The sequence below is a fragment of the Hyperolius riggenbachi genome, chromosome 1, assembly GCF_040937935.1.
Source record: "Hyperolius riggenbachi isolate aHypRig1 chromosome 1, aHypRig1.pri, whole genome shotgun sequence".
Classification (NCBI taxonomy): domain Eukaryota; kingdom Metazoa; phylum Chordata; class Amphibia; order Anura; family Hyperoliidae; genus Hyperolius; species Hyperolius riggenbachi.
Genome location: NC_090646.1, coordinates 33303179 through 33323698, shown reverse-complemented (window position 1 = coordinate 33323698; position 20520 = coordinate 33303179). Strand labels below are relative to the sequence as shown.

The 20520-nt window shown below is 43.1% G+C and overlaps 1 protein-coding gene across 1 annotated transcript in view; it reads right to left on the bottom strand.

Moving 5' to 3' along the window:
• Positions 1-1025: 1025 nt before the first annotated feature.
• The window catches only part of LOC137545413 (vomeronasal type-2 receptor 26-like), an 84880-nt gene continuing 65385 nt past the window's right edge, over positions 1026-20520 (bottom strand). The window contains exon 4 of the mRNA XM_068266643.1: positions 1026-1936. Coding sequence (XP_068122744.1) covers positions 1026-1936 — 911 coding nt within the window. The remainder of the gene's footprint in view (positions 1937-20520) is intronic.

The window sequence follows — 20520 nt, the reverse complement described above, 5'->3', positions numbered from 1 at the left end:
CTATTCCTCCTCTTCCCTTTATTTCCCTGCCAGCTTCTTATCTGAAACCTAATCCCCTACTCACTTGTGTTTACAAGCAAGGCTGAGGCGACTCAGCGATTGGAGGAGACAAGAAAAAAAGTAAAGGGCAGAAATGACATCACGAGTTAGCCTTCACTGTGGGCAAAAGACATGGCCCCCACCAGGAACAAAATTCTCATCATTTACTATATAACATTCACTGAAATCAAAACATGGACAGTATAATACATGTGTTATGTAAGCAGATCAATTATTTATCTCTTATATATGTGTTTTTTCCCTGGCATAATATGGCTGATCCTACTGCTTTAAGGATTTTTTTTAATATGTATGTCATGAGGGTATATCACTGCTATTTTAGTAAATAAGGGCTTGCAATTATTGACCAGACACAAAAAAACCCCCTCAAAACAGGAAAAAATAAATCTTTATTTCCAAATAGTATATTGCCATCTAGTCTACTAGGAACATCATTGAAATGTTGTCGTTGTCTTAGCCTGAACTGGTGGGCAAATAAAATAAATGGGTTTTATTTGTAGTAGCATTGCTTATTTTAAAACTATTGGGGATGGGTTTGGAGAAATAGAGCTTGATTCACAAAAGAGTGCTGACTGTTAGCACAGCCGTTTTTGCGCGAATTTTCGTATTGCGCGCGATCGCAAATTTTTGTGTGAAACGATAACATTTTTGCGCAAAAACGGTATCGATTTTGCGCGAAAATTCGTGTGAAAACGGCCGTGCTAACAGTTAGCACTCTTTTGTGAATCAAGGCTTAAGTGTTATTTTTTTCTTTTGTATTGTTTTTTTTTCCCTATAAACTAAAAAACAAGCTATAGTTCGTTTTGTTGTGATAAGTAGTAATACAGTTATTGGTGAATTAATGGGAGGAGCACTGGTAGGTGAAAATTGCTCTGGTCCATAAGGGGAAAAACCCTTAGTGGTGAACTAGTTAAACTAAATCTACAGACAACAATTTCACATCTAGCATTGCGCACTATTGGTTTTTATGGGGTCCATTTTCTGCTACATATTTCTTTCCTAGTGTTGAGCTCAGGTTTGAGAAGCATAATATAACATTTTGGGAAAAATATGCAGGTCAATAATCCAGCATTGGAGGTCAGAATGGCGAATACCTCCACAGCCACCATGTATTTCCCTCTGGCACTCAGATAGGCCGGGATCATGGCAAGCCAGACACTGCAGAACACCAGCATGCTGAACGTGATGTACTTGGCCTCATTAAAGCTGTCCGGTAATGTCCTCACCATGAAAGCCAGGAGAAAACTCACAGCTGCCAGAAACCCCATATAACCTAACATGGAGTAGAAGCTAATCACTGACCCCTCATTACACTGAACGATGATCTTCCCAGGTAAAGAGTACATGTCGTACTCCTGATAAGGGGGAAATAATGATAGCCAAATGACACAAATCATAAATTGGACAGAAGAACAAATCAGGATCAAAGTGTTGGATACTTTGACTGTGGCACATTTTCTCCAGTAGCTGCCAGGTTTGGTGGCTTTGAAGGCAATGCAGACAGTGACAGTCTTGGTCAAAACAGAAGAGACAGCAATAGAAAAGAAGACCCCAAAAGATACTTGTCTCAGCATGCAGGTTATATCCACAGGACGTCCGAGGAACAAGAAGACACAGAGGAAGCTCAGCAGGATGGAGGTCAGGAGAATGAAGCTCACGGTCCGGTTATTGGCTTTCACAACTGGAGTATTCCAGTAATAAATATACATCCCTAATATAAAGAGTGTCATAGCTAAAAGTACTAATGTAACAAGTAAAAATATTAAAGTCAGAACATCATTGTCATAGGACAGAAATTCATAAGTTTTGAGAATACAAGTCACTTTCTTTTGATCTGGCCACTCTTTCTCGGGACATTTGAAGCAACTTTCACTATCTGGAATAAAAATTTGTATTAAAAATAATTTATGTATTGATTTGAATGGGTCTGTGATGGAGATGTTAAAGATTACATGATTAAAATCCACATTAAATTCAGCTACAATAAAATAAAATAAAAAATAAAAAAAATAGTTGTAGATTGAAATTTTATAATTCTCATTAATGATGTTAATACTCTTCTAGAAGAAAGCATTGAATTTATAAAATAGTCACTTAAACTACAGATACTCATTACATTGCATACTTTAACCTCTTTAAGACCACATCAAGAGCACCTAACGCTCCTGATGGCATGTTTTGCAGGAGATTGTGCGCACCAATGCGAGCACATCTCCGCTTGGTTGATGGAACTCTGCTCCGCCATCAGTCTCCCAGCAGTGATCGCCACTAGGAGACTGTTAAGCTGGCAACTAACGGTCCAATTTCTAGCGAAAAATCGTTCGAGCGATCAGAAATTCTGATCGGATGAAAAATCGTTCACTACACCATCAACTAACCAATCATTGCTTCCTATCTATCACGACCACCAAGAAAATCCAAATTTTCGTTCGACAAAAATTCATTTGGGCGACATTTTTTTCACTCGTTCATAATCGATTGTGTCCACCAATAGAGATTATTTACAACCAATCCGATCAGAATTTCTGATGGCTCGAACGATTTTTTGCTAGAAATTGGACCATTAGTGGCCAGCTTTAGATGGTGAAACCACCATCTATTTACTCCGTACAGTGCTGCGATCTAAGAAGGTGCTGTACTAGGGCACCCGTGTGACACGGCTGTCCCCCTGGAAGGCTCAGTGATGATCCGCTGAAGCCTATCACAGCTGATCACAGGGAATGACTGGCTGGGGGAGGGAGGAGGGACTTAGATAAACATTTAAACTAATAAGCAAATTTATTAAAAAATAAAAGAAATACATATTTACAAAAAAATAAATAAAGGTTGTGGGAACGATCAGACCTAAAACTCTGTTGGTGGGGAGAAAAGGGGGGGGGGGGGGGATCACTTGTTTGCTGAGTTTTGCGGCCCTGCAGCGAGGCCTTAAAGCTGCAGTGGCCCATTTTGTAAAAATTGACCTGGTCTTGGGGGGGTTAAGCCCATGGTCCTTTAGTAGTTAAAGTGTAAAGTGAGTAAAAAAACATTTTATGCATACCTGGGACTTCCTCCAGTCTCCTCCAACTCTGTCAGGATCCTCCGCTAGGCAGCCTGGTTACTTTGCAAGTCGGGAACAAATGACGCATGTGCAGTCTGGCCACGTGCACTTCCACATTATGCAGTCATACTGTGCAGGTGCAGAACTCTCCTGGCAACCGGAACACGATGTGCAGTATGCCCCGACTTGCGAAGTTACCAGGCCGTCTAGCAGAGGATCCAGGCAGTGGAGGAGGACGGTGAGGGACCGAACAGCCTGAAGGAGAAAGCCCCGGGTTTGTATAAAACTTTTCTCTTTACTTGTCTTAGGTTTACTTTAATTCTATTACGAGAATAATATTTAGGTCTGGTGTATGTTTATGAAGTTAACAGAAAATAAAAAATATGAAATTCACCTGAAAAAGAGAAAAAAAGATGAGAGATGAAAATCAGGTAGAGAGAAAAGCTATTATTTTTTCTTTCCTATTTGGATTGTTTATGGTTTTCCACAATCGCTGGAGGAAACCAGAAATAAGAGGAAGATGTACGATGCACTTATCTTTATGAATATAACTTTTCTAGTCATTATATTGATCCTTTGCCTTGACATTGTTTTTGAGAATCTGACACCGAGTTTTCTTGGCCCTTTCCCTGCTTAAGCCCAGAATTTGGCTACATAGTAGGCTGATCAGTGTTTCCAAGGAGGAGCTATGCTAATTGTATGAGTTTACTTAAAGGAGTACTGTAGGGAGGTAGGAGGAAAAAGAGTTGAACTTACCCAGGGCTTCTAATGGTCCCCCGCAGACGTCCTGTGCCCACGCAGCCACTCACTGATGCTTCTGTCCCGGCCTCCAGTTCACTCTTAGAATTTCCGACTTTAGCTACCTTAAGACCACTCCACGCCCATGGGTGTGGTCACAGCGGCAGCCCCAGTACCGCCTAACGCCGATTGGCATCAAGTCTTGGGGCTGCAGTTTGCAGTAGAACGTGCGCAGGATGCGCGTGCATCTCCTGCTCAGAGGGCGATCGCCGCTCGGAAGTCCGTTTGGAAGACTGTTAGATGGCGTAATCGCCGTCTATTTACATGTACAGCGCTTCGATCAGCAGCAGCCCTCCTGAGGCTGGGGAGTGATCGGCTGTCATAGGCTGAAGCCTATGACAGCTGATCACCCTGATTGGCTGGCGGGGGGAGGGAGGGAACAGGGGAATCAAAATAAAAAAAGCCATTTTTATTAAAAAATATATATTTATTAAAAAAAATAAACAACTGTGTGTGGAGTGATCAGACCCCCCCCCCCCCAACAGAGAGCTCTATTGGTTGGGGGAAAAGGGAGGGGGGGATCACTTGTGTGCTGTGTTGCATGGCCCTGCAGCTTGGCCTTAAATCTGCAGTGGCCAATTATTAAAAAAAACAGCCTGGTCTTTAGGGGGGTTTAGCACTGTGGTCCTGAAGTGGTTAAAGGACAGCCGAGGTGAAAATACAATAATGTGAAAAACAATTTTATCTATCCTTCTTCTCCTAAAAAATACTTTTTTAGATATCCCACTGTTTTATTTTATATTTAAATTTAGTTTTAAAGTTTTTACTGTTTCATTATCTCTGTTCAATGACACCTTCATTAAAGTATGCCAGAGCTCAAATCTATGAAATATTGATCCTTTTTATCTTTTTCCCGCTTTAAGAAACCCTTTACTGTCAGGAAAGTGTTTTATGGCTGTAATTGCTTATCATGAGGGTTATGTTATAGTCTGTCCCAGTACGACCTGATCCCGGCCCACGCAGAAACTGTCACTTGCATACCTGATGTTTCACTCTTTCAGACAGAGAAAGAAAAAAATAACACAGCATAGCTATTTGTGTCCTTGGCACTGTATATGCACATGTCTATCTCATCATGTCACATGTCACCTCAGTTATCCTTTAAAGTCGGAAAACCACTGCGCCTGCTTGGCCACGCCCTTACCCGCTGACTTTGTCAGGAGTGTATTGTGCAGGCCCAGTATGGTCTGTGCCTGCACAGTGTGCTCCTGGTGACGTCAACGGGAGAGAGGACATGGCCAAACAGGCGCAGTGGTTTTCCAAATATAAAGTCAGAAATTCCAGAAGTGAACTGGAGGCGGGGACCGGACCATCAGTGACTGGGCACAGGCCGTCTGCGGGGGACCATTAGAAGCCCCGGGTAAGGTCAACTCTTTTTCCCCCGACCCCTCCAGTAGTCCTTTAAAGGACAACTACCACAAAAAAAATTTAAATGTATATTTATGATTAGCTACAGATTTGCATTTGTACCAGAGTAAACTGCACTTTAAATTATGTTTTTTTATGTTGTTGTTAGAAAATAAAAATCTGAAAAAAATATTGAACTAGCCTATCTTCTCATGTAGTATTCTCAGGGATTTCTTCATTGTCCAAAGCAGTTGCAAAATGGCCATTGCTTAGTCCAACTGTCAAGGTACTGTGCAAACAAATAGGGAGAATGGCCAATATCTTTGTATAGATCTTTCCTAGGGAGTGTTTTTAAAATTAATATAGGAAAATAGTCAAAAACCTTTAAGATATTTACTACCTTCTAGTAGTGACAGCAACATAGGGAAAAAGTCATTTATAATGCATTTTAATCTGGGTAAATTGTAAATTTTATATACATGCATGCAATGCAATTGTCCTTAAAGGGACTCCGAGCAGTGCAGAAACTATGGAAAGATGCATATAATTTTAAAGCTCTCTTTCTCCTCTTTCCAATGATATATAAACCGCTGCCCTACGCCTTTTAGTTTTCGCTATTTTCGCGATTGAAATTGCAGCGGTCGCGATTTCAATCGCATAAATAGAGAAAACTAAAAGGCATAGGGTGACGATTTAGGGGTCGTCAGAAAGAGGAGAAAGTGGGCTTTAAAATGATATCCATCTTTCCATAGTTACTTGTATTACAGAGGACGACATTTTCTCCAGTGTCAGCAGCTCCATTCAGCAGAATGGAGCTGCTGACTTTAGGAAAAAGTCGCCCTGTGTAATACAAGTAACTATGGAAAGATGGATATCATTTTAAAGCTCTCTTTCTCCTCTTTCTGGCGACTAAATCGTCGCCCTACACCTTTTAGTTTTCTCTATTTTTGCGAGTGAAATAGCGGTCGCGGCAATTTCAATCGCGAAAATAGCGAAAACTAAAAGGCGTAGGGTGGCGGTTTATATATCATTGGAAAGAGGAGAAAGAGAGCTTTAAAATGATATGCATCTTTCTATAGTTTCTGCACTGCTCGGAGTCCCTTTAAATTAAGATTAAAGAAGGCTTAAAGATGATCAGCATTCATTGTTTAATTACAGTTTTAAAGATCCTTACATATTTCTTCTTTATGCTGCACAATGATTTTTTAGTGATCACTACGGGTGAGCAGGCACATTTGAAAGTTAAATCTTACAACAAATGTGTCTGTTTTCACTTACCAAACTTTTTTTGTGGAATGGCGGCATATTTTGCTTTTTAAATTTGTCTTTTACATTTGTGCGAATTTACCATCAGATTAAGGTGGGAAGTGCATTGAAGTCAATGGTGCCACCTTTAGTGGTTATTAGCAGTGCCCTTATACCTGCCATTAACACCAAATTTGCTAAGTATGTTAAGAAGAATAGTGGAAACAAGGAAAAGTTTTTTTCAAATTTTTTTGAAAAAATACAATATTAAAAATAATTCATATATATATATATATATATATATATATATATATATATATATATATATATATATTTCTATATATATAATACAGTAAGTGCCTCAACCTTCAAGCAAGAAGAAGAAGTAGCGCCCTGCCCCCAGGGCTGGTCCAAGCAAGAAGAAGAAGTAGTGTCATCTCAAAGCAAGGGCAAAGAGGGATAATTTGCATATTCAGTAGCATTGTGGGTAACCACAAATGTTCACTTATAGCTGAATTATTGCAGATTTGCTTCTGTTTTAAGAAGGAAAATTACACCAAGCTTTGCTTTTTTTTTTAGTAGGAGGGCTTTTTGGTCTCTTTTATCCTCCTATACATTCTTAGTAGTTTGGGTCACCCTGAGCTGCTTGGTTACTCTGTTGTACTGGTCCAAGCCCTATCTCATACAGCCTTATCAAGCCCTGCTATGTACTGATGAGGACCAAAAGTCTGAAATAGGCTGTCACATGTGGGTTTGGTATGACTGTGTAAAACTCGAAGCTATAGGCTTGCTTGACTTTCTAAGAGTGAAAAAGAATAATTTGCAGTAGTGGTGCATTGTGGGTAATCACAAATGTTTACTTATAGCTGAGTTATTGCAGATTTTCTTCTGTTTTAAGAAGGCAAATTACACCAAGCTTTGATTTTTTTAGTAGAAGGTCTTTTTGGTCCCTTTTATCTATCTATACATTCCGAGTGGTTTGGGTCACCCTGAGCTGCTTGGTTACTCTGTTGTACTGGTCCAAGCCCTATCTCATACAGCCTTATCAATCCCTGCCATGTACAGATGAGGACCAAAAGTCTGAACCAGGCTGTCACATGTGGTTTTGATATGGCTGTGTAAAATTTAAAGCTATAGGCTTGCTATACACCAGTGGTTCTGGATGCTTGCTTGGCTTCCTAAGGGTGAAAAGAATAATTTGCATATTTAGTAGCAGTGTATTGTTGGTTAACCACAAATGTTCACTTATAGCTGAATTATTGCATATTTCCTTCTGTTTTAGGAAGGCAAATTACACCAAGCTTTGCTTTTTTTTAGTAGGAGGTCTGTTTGATCCCTATTATCCCCTTATACATTACGAGTGGTTTGGGTCACCCTGAGCTGCTTGGTTACTCTGTTGTACTGGTCCAAGCCCTAGCTCATACAGCTGTATCAATTCCTGCCATGTACTGATGAGGACCAAAAGTCTGAAACAGGCTGTCTACATGTTGGTTTGATATAACTGTGTAAAATTTAAAGCTATATGCTTGCTATACGCCAGCAGCTCTGGATGCTTGCTTGGCTTACCAATGGGGAAAAGAGGTAATTTGCATATTTAGTAGCAGTGCATTGTGGGTAACCACAAATGTTCACTTATAGTTGAATTATTGCAGATTTCCTTCTGTTTTAAAAAGGCAGATTGCACCAATACAGTGTGCGGTATTGCAGGAAGTGACGACAGTTGAACGCACGATGGAACACGGAAGAGGTGAGTCATCCCCGCCTGCTGCCTCTTACTAATAGTGGCGGCTGCTACTGTGCTTAAGCAGGAGGGGGAACGCACATGGGGGACCCAGGTGAGGGGGGGTTCCTGCTGAGCTTAATCTGGAGATAGAGCACACATGGGGGACCCAGGTGAGGGGGGGTTCCTGCTGAGCTTAAGCTGGAGGGGGAGTGCACATGGGGGACCCAGGTGAGGGGGGGGGTTTCCTGCTGAGCTTAAGCTGGAGGGGAAGTGCACATGGGGGACCCAGGTGAGGGGGGGTTCCTGCTGAGCTTAAACTGGAGGTAGAGCACACACGGGGGACTCCCTTCCTGCCCTTTACCCTCTTATGCGGCGTATGCTACGCCGCGGGTCGGCTAGTATATATATATATATATACTAGCTGATTGCCCGGCGTTGCCCGGGTATGTATTTGGCTGGTGTCGGCTTCACCCACTCACTTTTTCTAACGCTAACACACAATTACTCAATGACCAAGTTTGTGAGCTTTGTGGTCTTTGGCATCAATCATTTGCATTGAAATGAAAAAATCTGATGGGCTGTTTGTGGCTCCACCCCCTTTTCTGAATTTGAACCCCAGTCACCCAATGACCAACTGTACCAGGTTTGAGGCCTGTGCCATTAACAGTGCAAGAATAGTAGCATTTAAATATTCCCTTGAAAAGCAATAGGTGAAGCTTTATTCACTTTTGTAGGCTCCACCCACTTTTCTGAATATTAATCTCATTCACTGAGTGTCCAACTGTGCAAAGTTTAAGAACCTTGCCATTAATAGTGTAAGAATAGCTGCAGTTTATATTTTCCCAGTGAAATTTGTATTTGTCTCCACCCACTGATGACCCAGCGTTGCCCGGGTATGTATTTGACTGGTGTTGGTTCTGCCCACTTTTTCTAACCCTAACGCACAAACACTCAATGACCAAGTTTGTGATCTTTGGGGTCTTTAGCATCAATAATTTGTATATTCCCATAGAAATTAAACTAATCAGATTGGCTATTTGTGGCTGCGCCCCTCTCCAGCATTTGAACCCCAGTCACTCAATGACCAACTGTAGCAGGTTTGAGGCATCTGCTGTTACCAGTGTAAAAATGGCAGCAATTTAAATATTCCCCTTGAAAATCAACAGGTGAATTTTGATTGGCTATTATAGGCTCCACCCACTTCTGTGAATATTAATCTCAGTCACCCAGTGACCATCTGGGCAAAATTTGGGAACCCTGCCATAAACAGTGTAAAAAGGACTGCAGTCTACATTTTCCCAGTGAAATTTGTGTTTAGCTCTGCCCACTTTTTGTAACTTTGACACACAGTCACTACTCAATGACCAAGTTTGTGAGCTTTTGGTTTCCTGGCATCAAAATTGTGTGAATGGAAGCAGTTTATCCAGAAAAGCAAATCTGATTGGCTGTTTGTGGCTCCGGCCCTTTAGTGAATTTGAACCCCAGTCACTTGATGACCGACTGTAGCAGGTTTGAGGCCTCTGCCATCAACAGTGTAAGAATTACAGCACTTTCAATATTCCCCTTGAAAATCAATAGGTGAATTTTGATTGGCTCTTGTAGACTCCACCTACTTTCTGAATATTAATCCTAGTCCCCCAGTGACCAACTGTGTCAAGTTTGAGAACCCTGCCATTAACAGTGTAAGAATAGCTGCAATGTATACTTTCCCATGTAAAAAGTTAGTTGTTTTTGGCTCTGCCCACTATTTCTAATCTTGACATACAGTCACTCAATGACCAAGTTTATGAGCTGTGGGGTCTTTGGCATCAATTAGTTGCATTTTACCATTAAAATGAAACAAATCTGATTGGCTGTTTTTGGCCCGCTCCCTTTTCAGAATTTAAACCCCAGTCTCCCAGTGACTGACTGTACCAGAATTGAGGCCTCTGCCATTAAGAGTGTATGAATGGCAGGAATATAAATATTCACCTTGAAAATCAAAAGGTGAATTTTGATTGGCTGCTGTAGGCTCCACCCACTTTCCTGAATATTAGTCCCAGTCACCCAGTGGCCAACTGTGTCAAATTTGAGAACCCTGCCAATAACAGAATGGCTGAAATCAATGTAAAAAATCTGATTGGCTGTTTGTGGCTCCACCCCCTTTAGTGAATTTGGACCCCAGTCACCCAATAGCTGACTGTATCAGGTTTGAGGCCTCTGCCATTAACAGTGTAAGAATGGTAGCAATGTAAATATTCCCCTTGAAAATCAATAGGTGAATTTTGATTGGCTGTTTTAGGCTCCACCCACATTTCTGAATATTAATCCCAGTCACCTAGTGGCCAATTGTGCCAAGTTTGAAAACCCTGCGAGTGTAAGAATGGCTGCAGTTTAGATTTTCCCATTTAAAATGAATGGCTGAAATTTAATTGGCTGTTTTATGCTCCGCCGCCTTTTTCTGGATTTGTAACCTCGGTCACCAAGTGACCACCTGTGCCAAGTGTGACCACCTATGCCAAGTTTGGGAACCCTGCCATGTAAACAATTAAGTTGGTGGCGCCGCCCACTTTTTCTAACCTTGACATACAGTCACTCAATTATCAAGTTTATCAGCTTTGGGGTCCATGGTATCAATTCCTATTGAAAAATAAACAAATCTGATTGGCTGTTTGTGGCTCCGCCCCCTTACTGAATTTGAACCCTAGTGACCAACTGTACCAGGTTTGAGGCATCTGCTATTAACAGTATAAGAATGGTAGCAGCTTAAATATTCCCTTTGAAAATCGAAAGGTGAATTTTTATTGGCTGTTGTAGGCTCCACCTACCTTCCAAAACCTTAATCTCATTCACCCAGTGCCCAACTGTGCAAAGTTTGAGAACCCTGCCAATAACGGTGTAAGAATGGCTGCAGTTTATATTTTCCCAGTAAAAGCTGTTTTTGGCTCCGCCCATTTTTTGTAACCTGGACACTCAATGACCAAGTTTGTGAGCTTTTACGTTCCTGGCATCAAAAATGTGTAAATAGAAGCAGTTTATCCACCAAGGAAATCTGATTGGCTGTTTTTGACCCCGCCCCTTTAGTGAATTTGGACCCCAGTCACCCAAAGACTGACTGTAGCAAGTTTGAAGCCTCTACCATTAACAGTGTAAGAATGGCAGCAATTTAAATATTCCACTTGAAAATAAATAGGTGAATTTTGTTTGGCTGTTGTAGGCTCCACCCACTTTTTGTAACCTGGACACACAGTCACTCAATGACCAAGTTTGTGAGCTTTTAGGTCCCCGGCATCAAAAATGTGTGAATAGAAGCAGTTTATCCACCAAGGAAATCTGATTGGCTGTTTTTGACCCCGCCCCTTTAGTGAATTTGGACCCCAGTCACCCAAAGACTGACTGTAGCAAGTTTGAAGCCTCTGCCATTAACAGTGTAAGAATGGCAGCAATTTAAATATTCCACTTGAAAATAAATAGGTGAATTTTGTTTGGCTGTTGTAGGCTCCACCCACTTTTTGTAACCTGGACACACAGTCACTCAATGACCAAGTTTGTGAGCTTTTAGGTCCCCGGCATCAAATATGTGTGAATAGAAGCAGTTTATCCACCAAGGAAATCTGATTGGCTGTTTGTGACCCCGCCCCTTTAGAGAATTTGGACCCCAGTCACCCAAAGACTGACTGTAGCAAGTTTGAAGCCTCTGCCATTAACAGTGTAAGAATGGCAGCAATTTAAATATTCCCCTTGAAAATCAATAGGTGAATTTTGATTGGCTGTTGTAGGCTCCACCCACTTTCCTGAATATTAATCCCAGTCACCCAGTGACCAAGTGTGCCAAGTTTGAAAACCCTGCGAGTGTAAGAATGGCTGCAGTTTAGATTTTCCCATTTAAAATGAATGGCTGAAATTTAATTGGCTGTTTTATGCTCCGCCCACTTTTTCTGGATTTGTAACCTCGGTCACCAAGTGACCACCTGTGCCAAGTGTGGGGACTCTGGCTTGATTACTGTGAGAATGGCAGCCTTTTCCATTTTTTCCATTGACATGAATGGGTGAAATCTGATTTGCTGTTTGTAGCTCCGCCCAGGTGTGCAGGGGGGGCGCGAGACCCCCAGAACATATCATCCCAGGTAGTAAGGCATCTGCATACCAAGTTTCGTTCAAATCGGTCAAGCCGTTTTTGCGTGATCGCGGCACATACACACACACACACACACATACACACACACACACATACATACATACATCCGATTTTATATATATAGATATATATATATATATATATATATATATATATATATATATATATATATATATATATATATATATAAAATAGAAAAAAATACAATAGAAAAAGTTCATAAAAATGAATACACTATACAAACAGCTACAAATAGCGGGTGTAAAGAGGGCACTGGTGCAGAGGGGTCATCCAAACTTGTGTGGCTCCTCTGGCACCCAAATTACCCATTACCAGTTGGTATTGTATTGTTCCTTTTTAACCACTTCACCACTGAGGGGTTTTACCCCTGAAACACCAGAGCAATTTTCACCTTTCAGCGCTCCTTCCATTCATTCGTCTATAACTTTATCATTACTTATCACAATGAAACTAACTACAGTATATCTTGTTTTTTTCGCCACCAATTAGGCTTTCTTTAGGTGGGACATTATGCTAAGAATTATTTTATTCTAAATGTGTTTTAATGGGAAAATAAGAAAACATTTGGGAAGAAATTCATTATTTTTCAGGTTTTGGCCATTATAGTTTTTAAATAATGAACGCTACTGTAGTTAAAACCCATGAATTTTATTTGCCCATTTGTCCCAGTTATAAAACTATTTAAATTATGTCCCTATCACAATGTTTGGCGCCAATATTTTATTTGGAAATAAAGGTGCATTTTTTTCAGTTTTGCGTCCATCCCTAATTACAAGCCCATAGTTTATAAAGTAACAGTGTTATACCCTCTTGACATAAATATTTTAAAAGTTCAGTCCCTAAGGTAACTATTTATGTATTTTTTTTTTTTGTAATTTTTTTTTTCATTACAAAAAAAAAAAATTGGTGTGGGAGGTAATGAGTTAATTTATAGTGTAAAACTAATGTATTTGTATATGAAAAATGCTTTAGGGTGTAGTTTTACTATTTGGCCACAAGATGGCCACAGTAACTTTTTGCTCATGCGACCTGTAAGCGTTGGAAGGATGCTTACAGGAAGAACAATGAGGCTGGGAAACTTCTTTTTTTCCACAATGATCGCGCTGTTTCTCATAGAAGCAGCCGATCATTGCGGGGGTGGGGGGGCTTAGATCAACGAACGGGAATGTTTTTTCCCGTTCATTGATCTCCGGGCGAGCGGCCGGCGGCGTGCACGAGCGCAGGAGTGACAACTGGCCATACTTATCATTTTAAGATATAGTTCATGTTATTAGATAGAGAGCCCATGTAAAAATCATTTCCGTAATTGCTTTTTTTAATTGTTAAACTTTTACGGTTTTATGCTATGAGAGGCTTCTATTTGAGGTGCAGTTTGGACAAGAACATCATGGCTAGTTTATGCTGTCGGATGTAAGGGAGAAAGATTTCTTAACTGCTATCTGAAGGCCTTACAGGCGCCAAGGAGGTGAGAGAGGACCTTAATAATGCTCCCAAAGGTCTACTAGAACTATTTGGGTGTCTAAGAGGATGGTGAGTGTCACTCTGCGGGTGTGGTGGTGGCTAGAGATGGCCCGAACCTCCGATTTTTGGTTCGCGAACTTCCGCGAAAGGTTCGGTTCGCGCGAACTTTTGCGATCCGCAATAGACTTCAATGGGGAGGCGAACTTTGAAAACTAGAAAAAATTATGCTGTCCACAAAAGTGATGGTAAAGATGTTTCAAGGGGTCTAACACCTGGAGGGGGGCATGGCGGAGTGGGATAGATGCCAAAAGTCCCGGGGAAAAATCTGGAATTGGACGCGAAGCAGCGCTTTAAGGGCAGAAATCACATTAAATGCTAAATTGCAGGCCTAAAGTGCTTTAAAACATCTTGCATGTGTACACATCAATCAGGGAGTGTAATTAGTGTACTGATTTACACTGACACACCAAACTCACTGTGTAATGCACCGCAAACAGCTGTTTGAGTAGTGATGGCTGTGCTGGACTGGTGCGCACCATGGCGAGATGGCTTTTCCTCACTCGGTGATGTCAGGTAATGTCTGACTGCCTTATCAACTTTCAATGGTTCTTTCTCTACCATTGTTAAAGCTTACATCTATTTTTTTAAATACTTGTTCTGCTTGCTGTTCAGTACCTGCAACGCGAATCTTATGGAGGGAAAGTCTGCCATTGCGAGTGACCACGGGTAATGGCCGGGGAATTAGGGTTCAATTCCGGTCCGAGGTGGGAGCCTAAGAAAAGGCTACCACCCCCGCACATCCGAGGAAGGCAGCAGGCATGGCATGTACGTCCCAAGGTAGTTACTAAAAATAACAATACCGGAGGACTTTCGAGGCCCTGCTGTATATGTGAAATTAATCAACTTTAAATTTCTTTAACGAGAATCTGTTATGGAGGGCAAGTCTGATGGTGCCTTCACTGCGACTCACCAGGTTGATCTCCTCCTCAAGGAGGCGAGAATCTGTTATGGAGGGCAAGTCTGCCATTGTGAGTGACCACGGGAAATGGCCGGGGAATCCTGGTTCGATTCCGGTCCGGAGTTGGAGCCTAAGAAACGGCTACCACCACCACACATCCAAGGAAGGCAGCAGGCATGGCATGCCCGTCCCGAGGTAGTGAACAAAAATAACAATACAGGAGGACTTTCGGGGCCCTGCTGTGTATGTGAAATGAATCAACTTTAAATCCTTTAACGAGAATCTATTATGGAGGGCAAGTCTGATGGTGCCTTCACTGCGACTCACCAGGTTGGTCACCTCCTCAAACGGCTTCATGAGCCTGCATGCATTTCGCATCAGTGTCCAGTTATTGGGCCACAACATCCCCATCTCCCCAGATTGTGTCCTTCTACTGTAATTGTAAAGGTACTGGGTGACGGCTTACTCCTGTTCTAGCAGACGAGAGAACATGACCAGGGTCAAATTCCAGCGAGTCGGGCTATCATATATCAAGCGTCTCACCGGCAAGTTGTTTCTCCGCTGAATGTCCGCAAAGCGTGCCACTGAACACAACAGGTAGGTATATGCAGTGATGAGGTGGGTTCACTGAACATAACAGGTAGATATATGCAGTGATGAGGTGGGTTCACTGAACACAACAGATAGGTATATGCAGTGATGAGGTGGGTTCACTGAACACAATACGTAGGTATATGCGGTGATGAGGTGGGTGCACTCAACACAGCAGGTAGGTATATGCAGAGATGAGGTGGGTTCACTGAACACAATAGGTAGGTATATGCGGTGATGAGGTGGGTGCACTCAACACAACTGGTAGGTATATGCAGTGATGAGGTGGGTTCACTGAACACAACAGGTAGGTATATGCAGTGATGAGGTGGGTTCACTAAACACAACAGGTAGGTATATGCAATGATGCAGTGGGTGCACTGTGAACAACAGGTAGGTAGGTATATGCAGTAATGGGTATTACAATGTGCACCTGCTGTCACACACACACAGGTAGTCACTGAATGTGCTGGGCCTGGCAGTGGCACACACACAGTATGAAACAGCAATTCTGTCTATGCAACACAAGTGTCAGTGGGACACACAGAAAAAAATAGATCACAAGAACAAGATTAGCTCTCAAAAGAGCTGTTGTGGGGTGCCATTTTAGCAATAGGAATCAGCCAGGAGCAAGCTAACAAGCCTATAACAGCCTAACTAATTTTTCCCTATGAGAGTCTGCCAGCAACTGTCCCTTCTCTCACTATTGCAGGCACACGAGTGAGTGTAATGGCTGGCGGAGCCTGCCTTATATAAGGGGGGGGGGGGGTGGCTCCAGGAGAGAGTGTAGCCTGATTGGCTACACTGTGCCTGCTGACTGTGATGTAGAGGGTCAAAGTTGACCCTAATGGTGCACTATGAGGGCGAACTGAACTTCCGGAAAAGTTTGCCTTACATGACAAACGCGAACCACCGGAAGTTCCCTGGAACCGTTCGCCGGCGAACTGTTCGGGTCATCTCTAGTGGTGGCTATCCTATTTTTGCCCTGTTGATGTGGATATTGTTGGGAAAGGAAAAAAATGTTCCTCAGCAGTGTGGATGTATCTATGGCAGTCATGTAATAGGACTGATCATGTGGCGCTACCTCTTACTGAATTGTGTTTTATGTTTATAGAGGTGTTAAACCATTAGCATTTATTGAAGTGCACTTGTGGTAATTTTTATTATATTACTAGCTGATGGCCCGTCATTGCCCAGGTATGTACTGTATTTGGCTGGTGTTGGGTGCGCCCACCCGAACGCACACTTGCTCAGTGACCAAGTTTGTGAGCTTTGCGGTCTTTGGCATTGTGTTTGTGGGAAAGTAAATACACCATCGCTACCAACTATCCTTTGGGTGCCTAACTTTCTATCTTTTGTATGGAATTCCTCTGTCCACCAGCAAATTTTGTTCTGCTCATCTGGAATTGGGCGGTCGTTTACATCGGGGGTTGCCAACCACCGGTCCGCGGCCCACTGCTGCTCCGTGGGGCGTTTGCAGTTGGGTCGCGGGTCTGTCCTCTTGCTCCCCCCCCCTGCTCCCCCGCGGCCACCGCTGCTGTTACCTTTGCTGGCGGCCGCTTCCTTATATTCCCTTCTCCTGCGTGCTATTTAGATTCCCAGCAGCGTGCCCCGTGGCTGCTCTGAGGAGGCTGGAAGCAGGAGAGCGGTTCCCATAGTAATGGTGATAAACATCGCCGCTACAGGAAGCCGCTCTCCTTCTTCCTGCCTCATCACAGCAGCCGCAGGGCACGCTGCTGGGAATCCAAAAAGCACGCAGGAGAAGGGAATATAAGGAAGCGGCCGCCAGCTAAGTTAACAGCAGCGGCGGCCCTGGGGGAATGGGGGGAGGGGGGCACAGCTATACTGGGGCACTACCTACCCACTGGGGCACTATACTAGCTATACTGGGGCACTATACTAGCTATTCTGGGCACTATACTAGCCATACTGGGCACTATACTACCCATACTGGACACTATACTACCCCTACTGGGCAATATACTAGCTATACTTGGCACTATACTAGCTATACTGGGCACTATACTACCCATACTGGGCACTATACTACCCATACTGGGCACTATACTAGCTATACTGGGCACTATACTAGCTATACTGGGCACTATGGGCACTATACTAACCATACTGGGCACTATACTAGCTATATTGGGCACTATACTACCGATACTGGGCACTATACTAGCTATACTAGGCACTATACTAGCTATACTGGGCACTATACTTCCCATACTGGGCAATATACTAGCTATACTGGGCACTATACTAGCTATACTAGGCACTATGGGCACTATACTAGCTATACTGGGCACTATGCTACCCATACTGGGCAATATACTAGCAATACTGGGCACTATACTAGCTATACTGGGCACTATGGGCACTGTACTAGCTATACTGGGCACTATACTAGCCATACTGGGCAATATACTAGCTATACTGGGCACTATACTAGCTATACTGGGCACTATGGGCACTATACTAGCCATACTTGGCACTATACTAGCTGTACTGGGCACTATGGGCACTATACTAGCCATACTGGGCACTATACTAGCTATACTGGGCACTATACCACGTATACTGGGCACTATACTAGCCATACTGGGCACTATGGGCACTATAATAGCCATACTGGGCGGGCACTATACTCGCCGTACTGGGCACTATACTAGCCATACTGGGCACTATACTAGCTATACTGGGCACTATACTAGCTATATTGGGCACTATACTACCGATACTGGGCACTATACTAGCTATACTAGGCACTATACTAGCTATACTGGGCACTATACTACCCATACTGGGCAATATACTAGCTATACTGGGCACTATACTAGCTATACTAGGCACTATGGGCACTATACTAGCTATACTGGACACTATACTAGCCATACTGGGCACTATGCTACCCATACTGGGCAATATACTAGCAATACTGGGCACTATACTAGCTATACTGGGCACTATGGGCACTGTACTAGCTATACTGGGCACTATACTAGCCATACTGGGCAATATACTAGCTATACTGGGCACTATACTAGCTATACTGGGCACTATACTAGCTATACTGGGCACTATGGGCACTATACTAGCCATACTTGGCACTATACTAGCTGTACTGGGCACTATGGGCACTATACTAGCCATACTGGGCACTATATTAGCTATACTGGGCACTATACCACGTATACTGGGCACAATACTAGCCATACTGGGCACTATACTAGCCATACTGGGCACTATGGGCACTATAATAGCCATACTGGGCGGGCACTATACTCGCCGTACTGGGCACTATACTAGCCATACTGGGCACTATACTAGATATACTGGGCACTATACTAGCCATACTGGGCACTATACTAGCTATACTGGGCACTATACTACCCATACTGGGCACTATACTAGCTATACTGGGCACTATACTAGCTATATTGGGCAGTATACTACCCATACTGGGCACTATACTAGCTATACTGGGCACTATATTATCTACAGTGGGCACTATACTATCTATACTGGGGCACTATACTACCCATACTGGGCACTATGCTACCCATACTGGGCAATATACTAGCAATACTGGGCACTATACTAGCCATACTGGGCACTATGGGCACTATACTAGCCATACTGGGCACTATACTAGCTATACTGGGCACTATGGGCACTATACTAGCCATACTGGGCACTATACTAGCTATACTGGGCACTATACTAGCTATACTGGGCACTATACTAGCCATACTTGGCACTATACTAGCTGTACTGGGCACTATGGGCACTATACTAGCCATACTGGGCACTATACTAGCTATACTGGGCACTATACCACGTATACTGGGCACTATACTAGCCATACTGGGCACTATACTAGCCATACTGGGCACTATGGGCACTATAATAGCCATACTGGGCGGGCACTATACTCGCCGTACTGGGCACTATACTAGCCATACTGGGCACTATACTAGCTATACTGGGCACTATACTAGCCATACTGGGCACTATACTAGCTATACTGGGCACTATACTACCCATACTGGGCACTATACTAGCCATACTGAGCAATATACTAGCTATACTGGGCACTATACTAGCTTTCCTGGGCACTATACTAGCTATACTGGGCACCATGGGCACTATACTAGCCATACTGGGCACTATACTAGCTATACTGGGCACTATGGGCACTATACTAGCCATACTGGGCACTATACTAGCTATACTGGGCACTATACTAGCTATACTGGGCACTATACTAGCCATACTGGGCACTATACTAGCCATACTGGGCACTATGGGCACTATAATAGCCATACTGGGTGGGCACTATACTAACCATACTGGGCACTATACTAGCCATACTGGGCACTATACTAGCCATACTGGGCACTATACTGGGCACTATACTACCCATACTGGGCACTATACTAGCTATACTGGGCACTGTACTAGCTATACTGGGCAGTATACTACCCATACTGGGCACTATACTCGCTATACTGGGCACTATATTATCTATACTGGGCACTATACTATCTATACTGGGGCACTATACTACCCATACTGGGCACTATACTACCCATACTGGGTCACTATACTAGCCATACTGGGCACTATACTAGCTATACTGGGCACTATACTAGCTATACTGAGGCACTATACTACCCATACTGGGGAACTATACTAGCTATACTGGGGTAATTACACTAGCCATACTGGGGATACTAAACCCCCTATACTGGGGCAACTATGCAAGCTATGCCACTGCACCCCAGCCTCCACCCCTACACCCCCCCCCCCCCCCCCGGTAACCTACCGCGTACGACACTGTCCACTATAACCACCCCCCTCCCACGCGGGCCCTGGGAAAAAAATTTGTCAGAAAGCGGTCCCCGGGCCGGAAAAGGTTGGGGACCCCTGCTTTAGATCACCTGTGAGTGGAATCCTTGGAACATTCTGATTAGTCAGCACATTTAAAGGCTACTTCTGCTATCACAGAACTGCTAGAGCATTGTGGCCTGTAGCCTGTGACTCTGGTCATCTGTTCCTTGTTCTCTGTTCCTCATTATCTGACTGTCTGGTATTTATCCTCTGCTATTCAGACTACTCTTTTGCCTGTTGTTAATGTTATCCGATGTTCTGGTTTT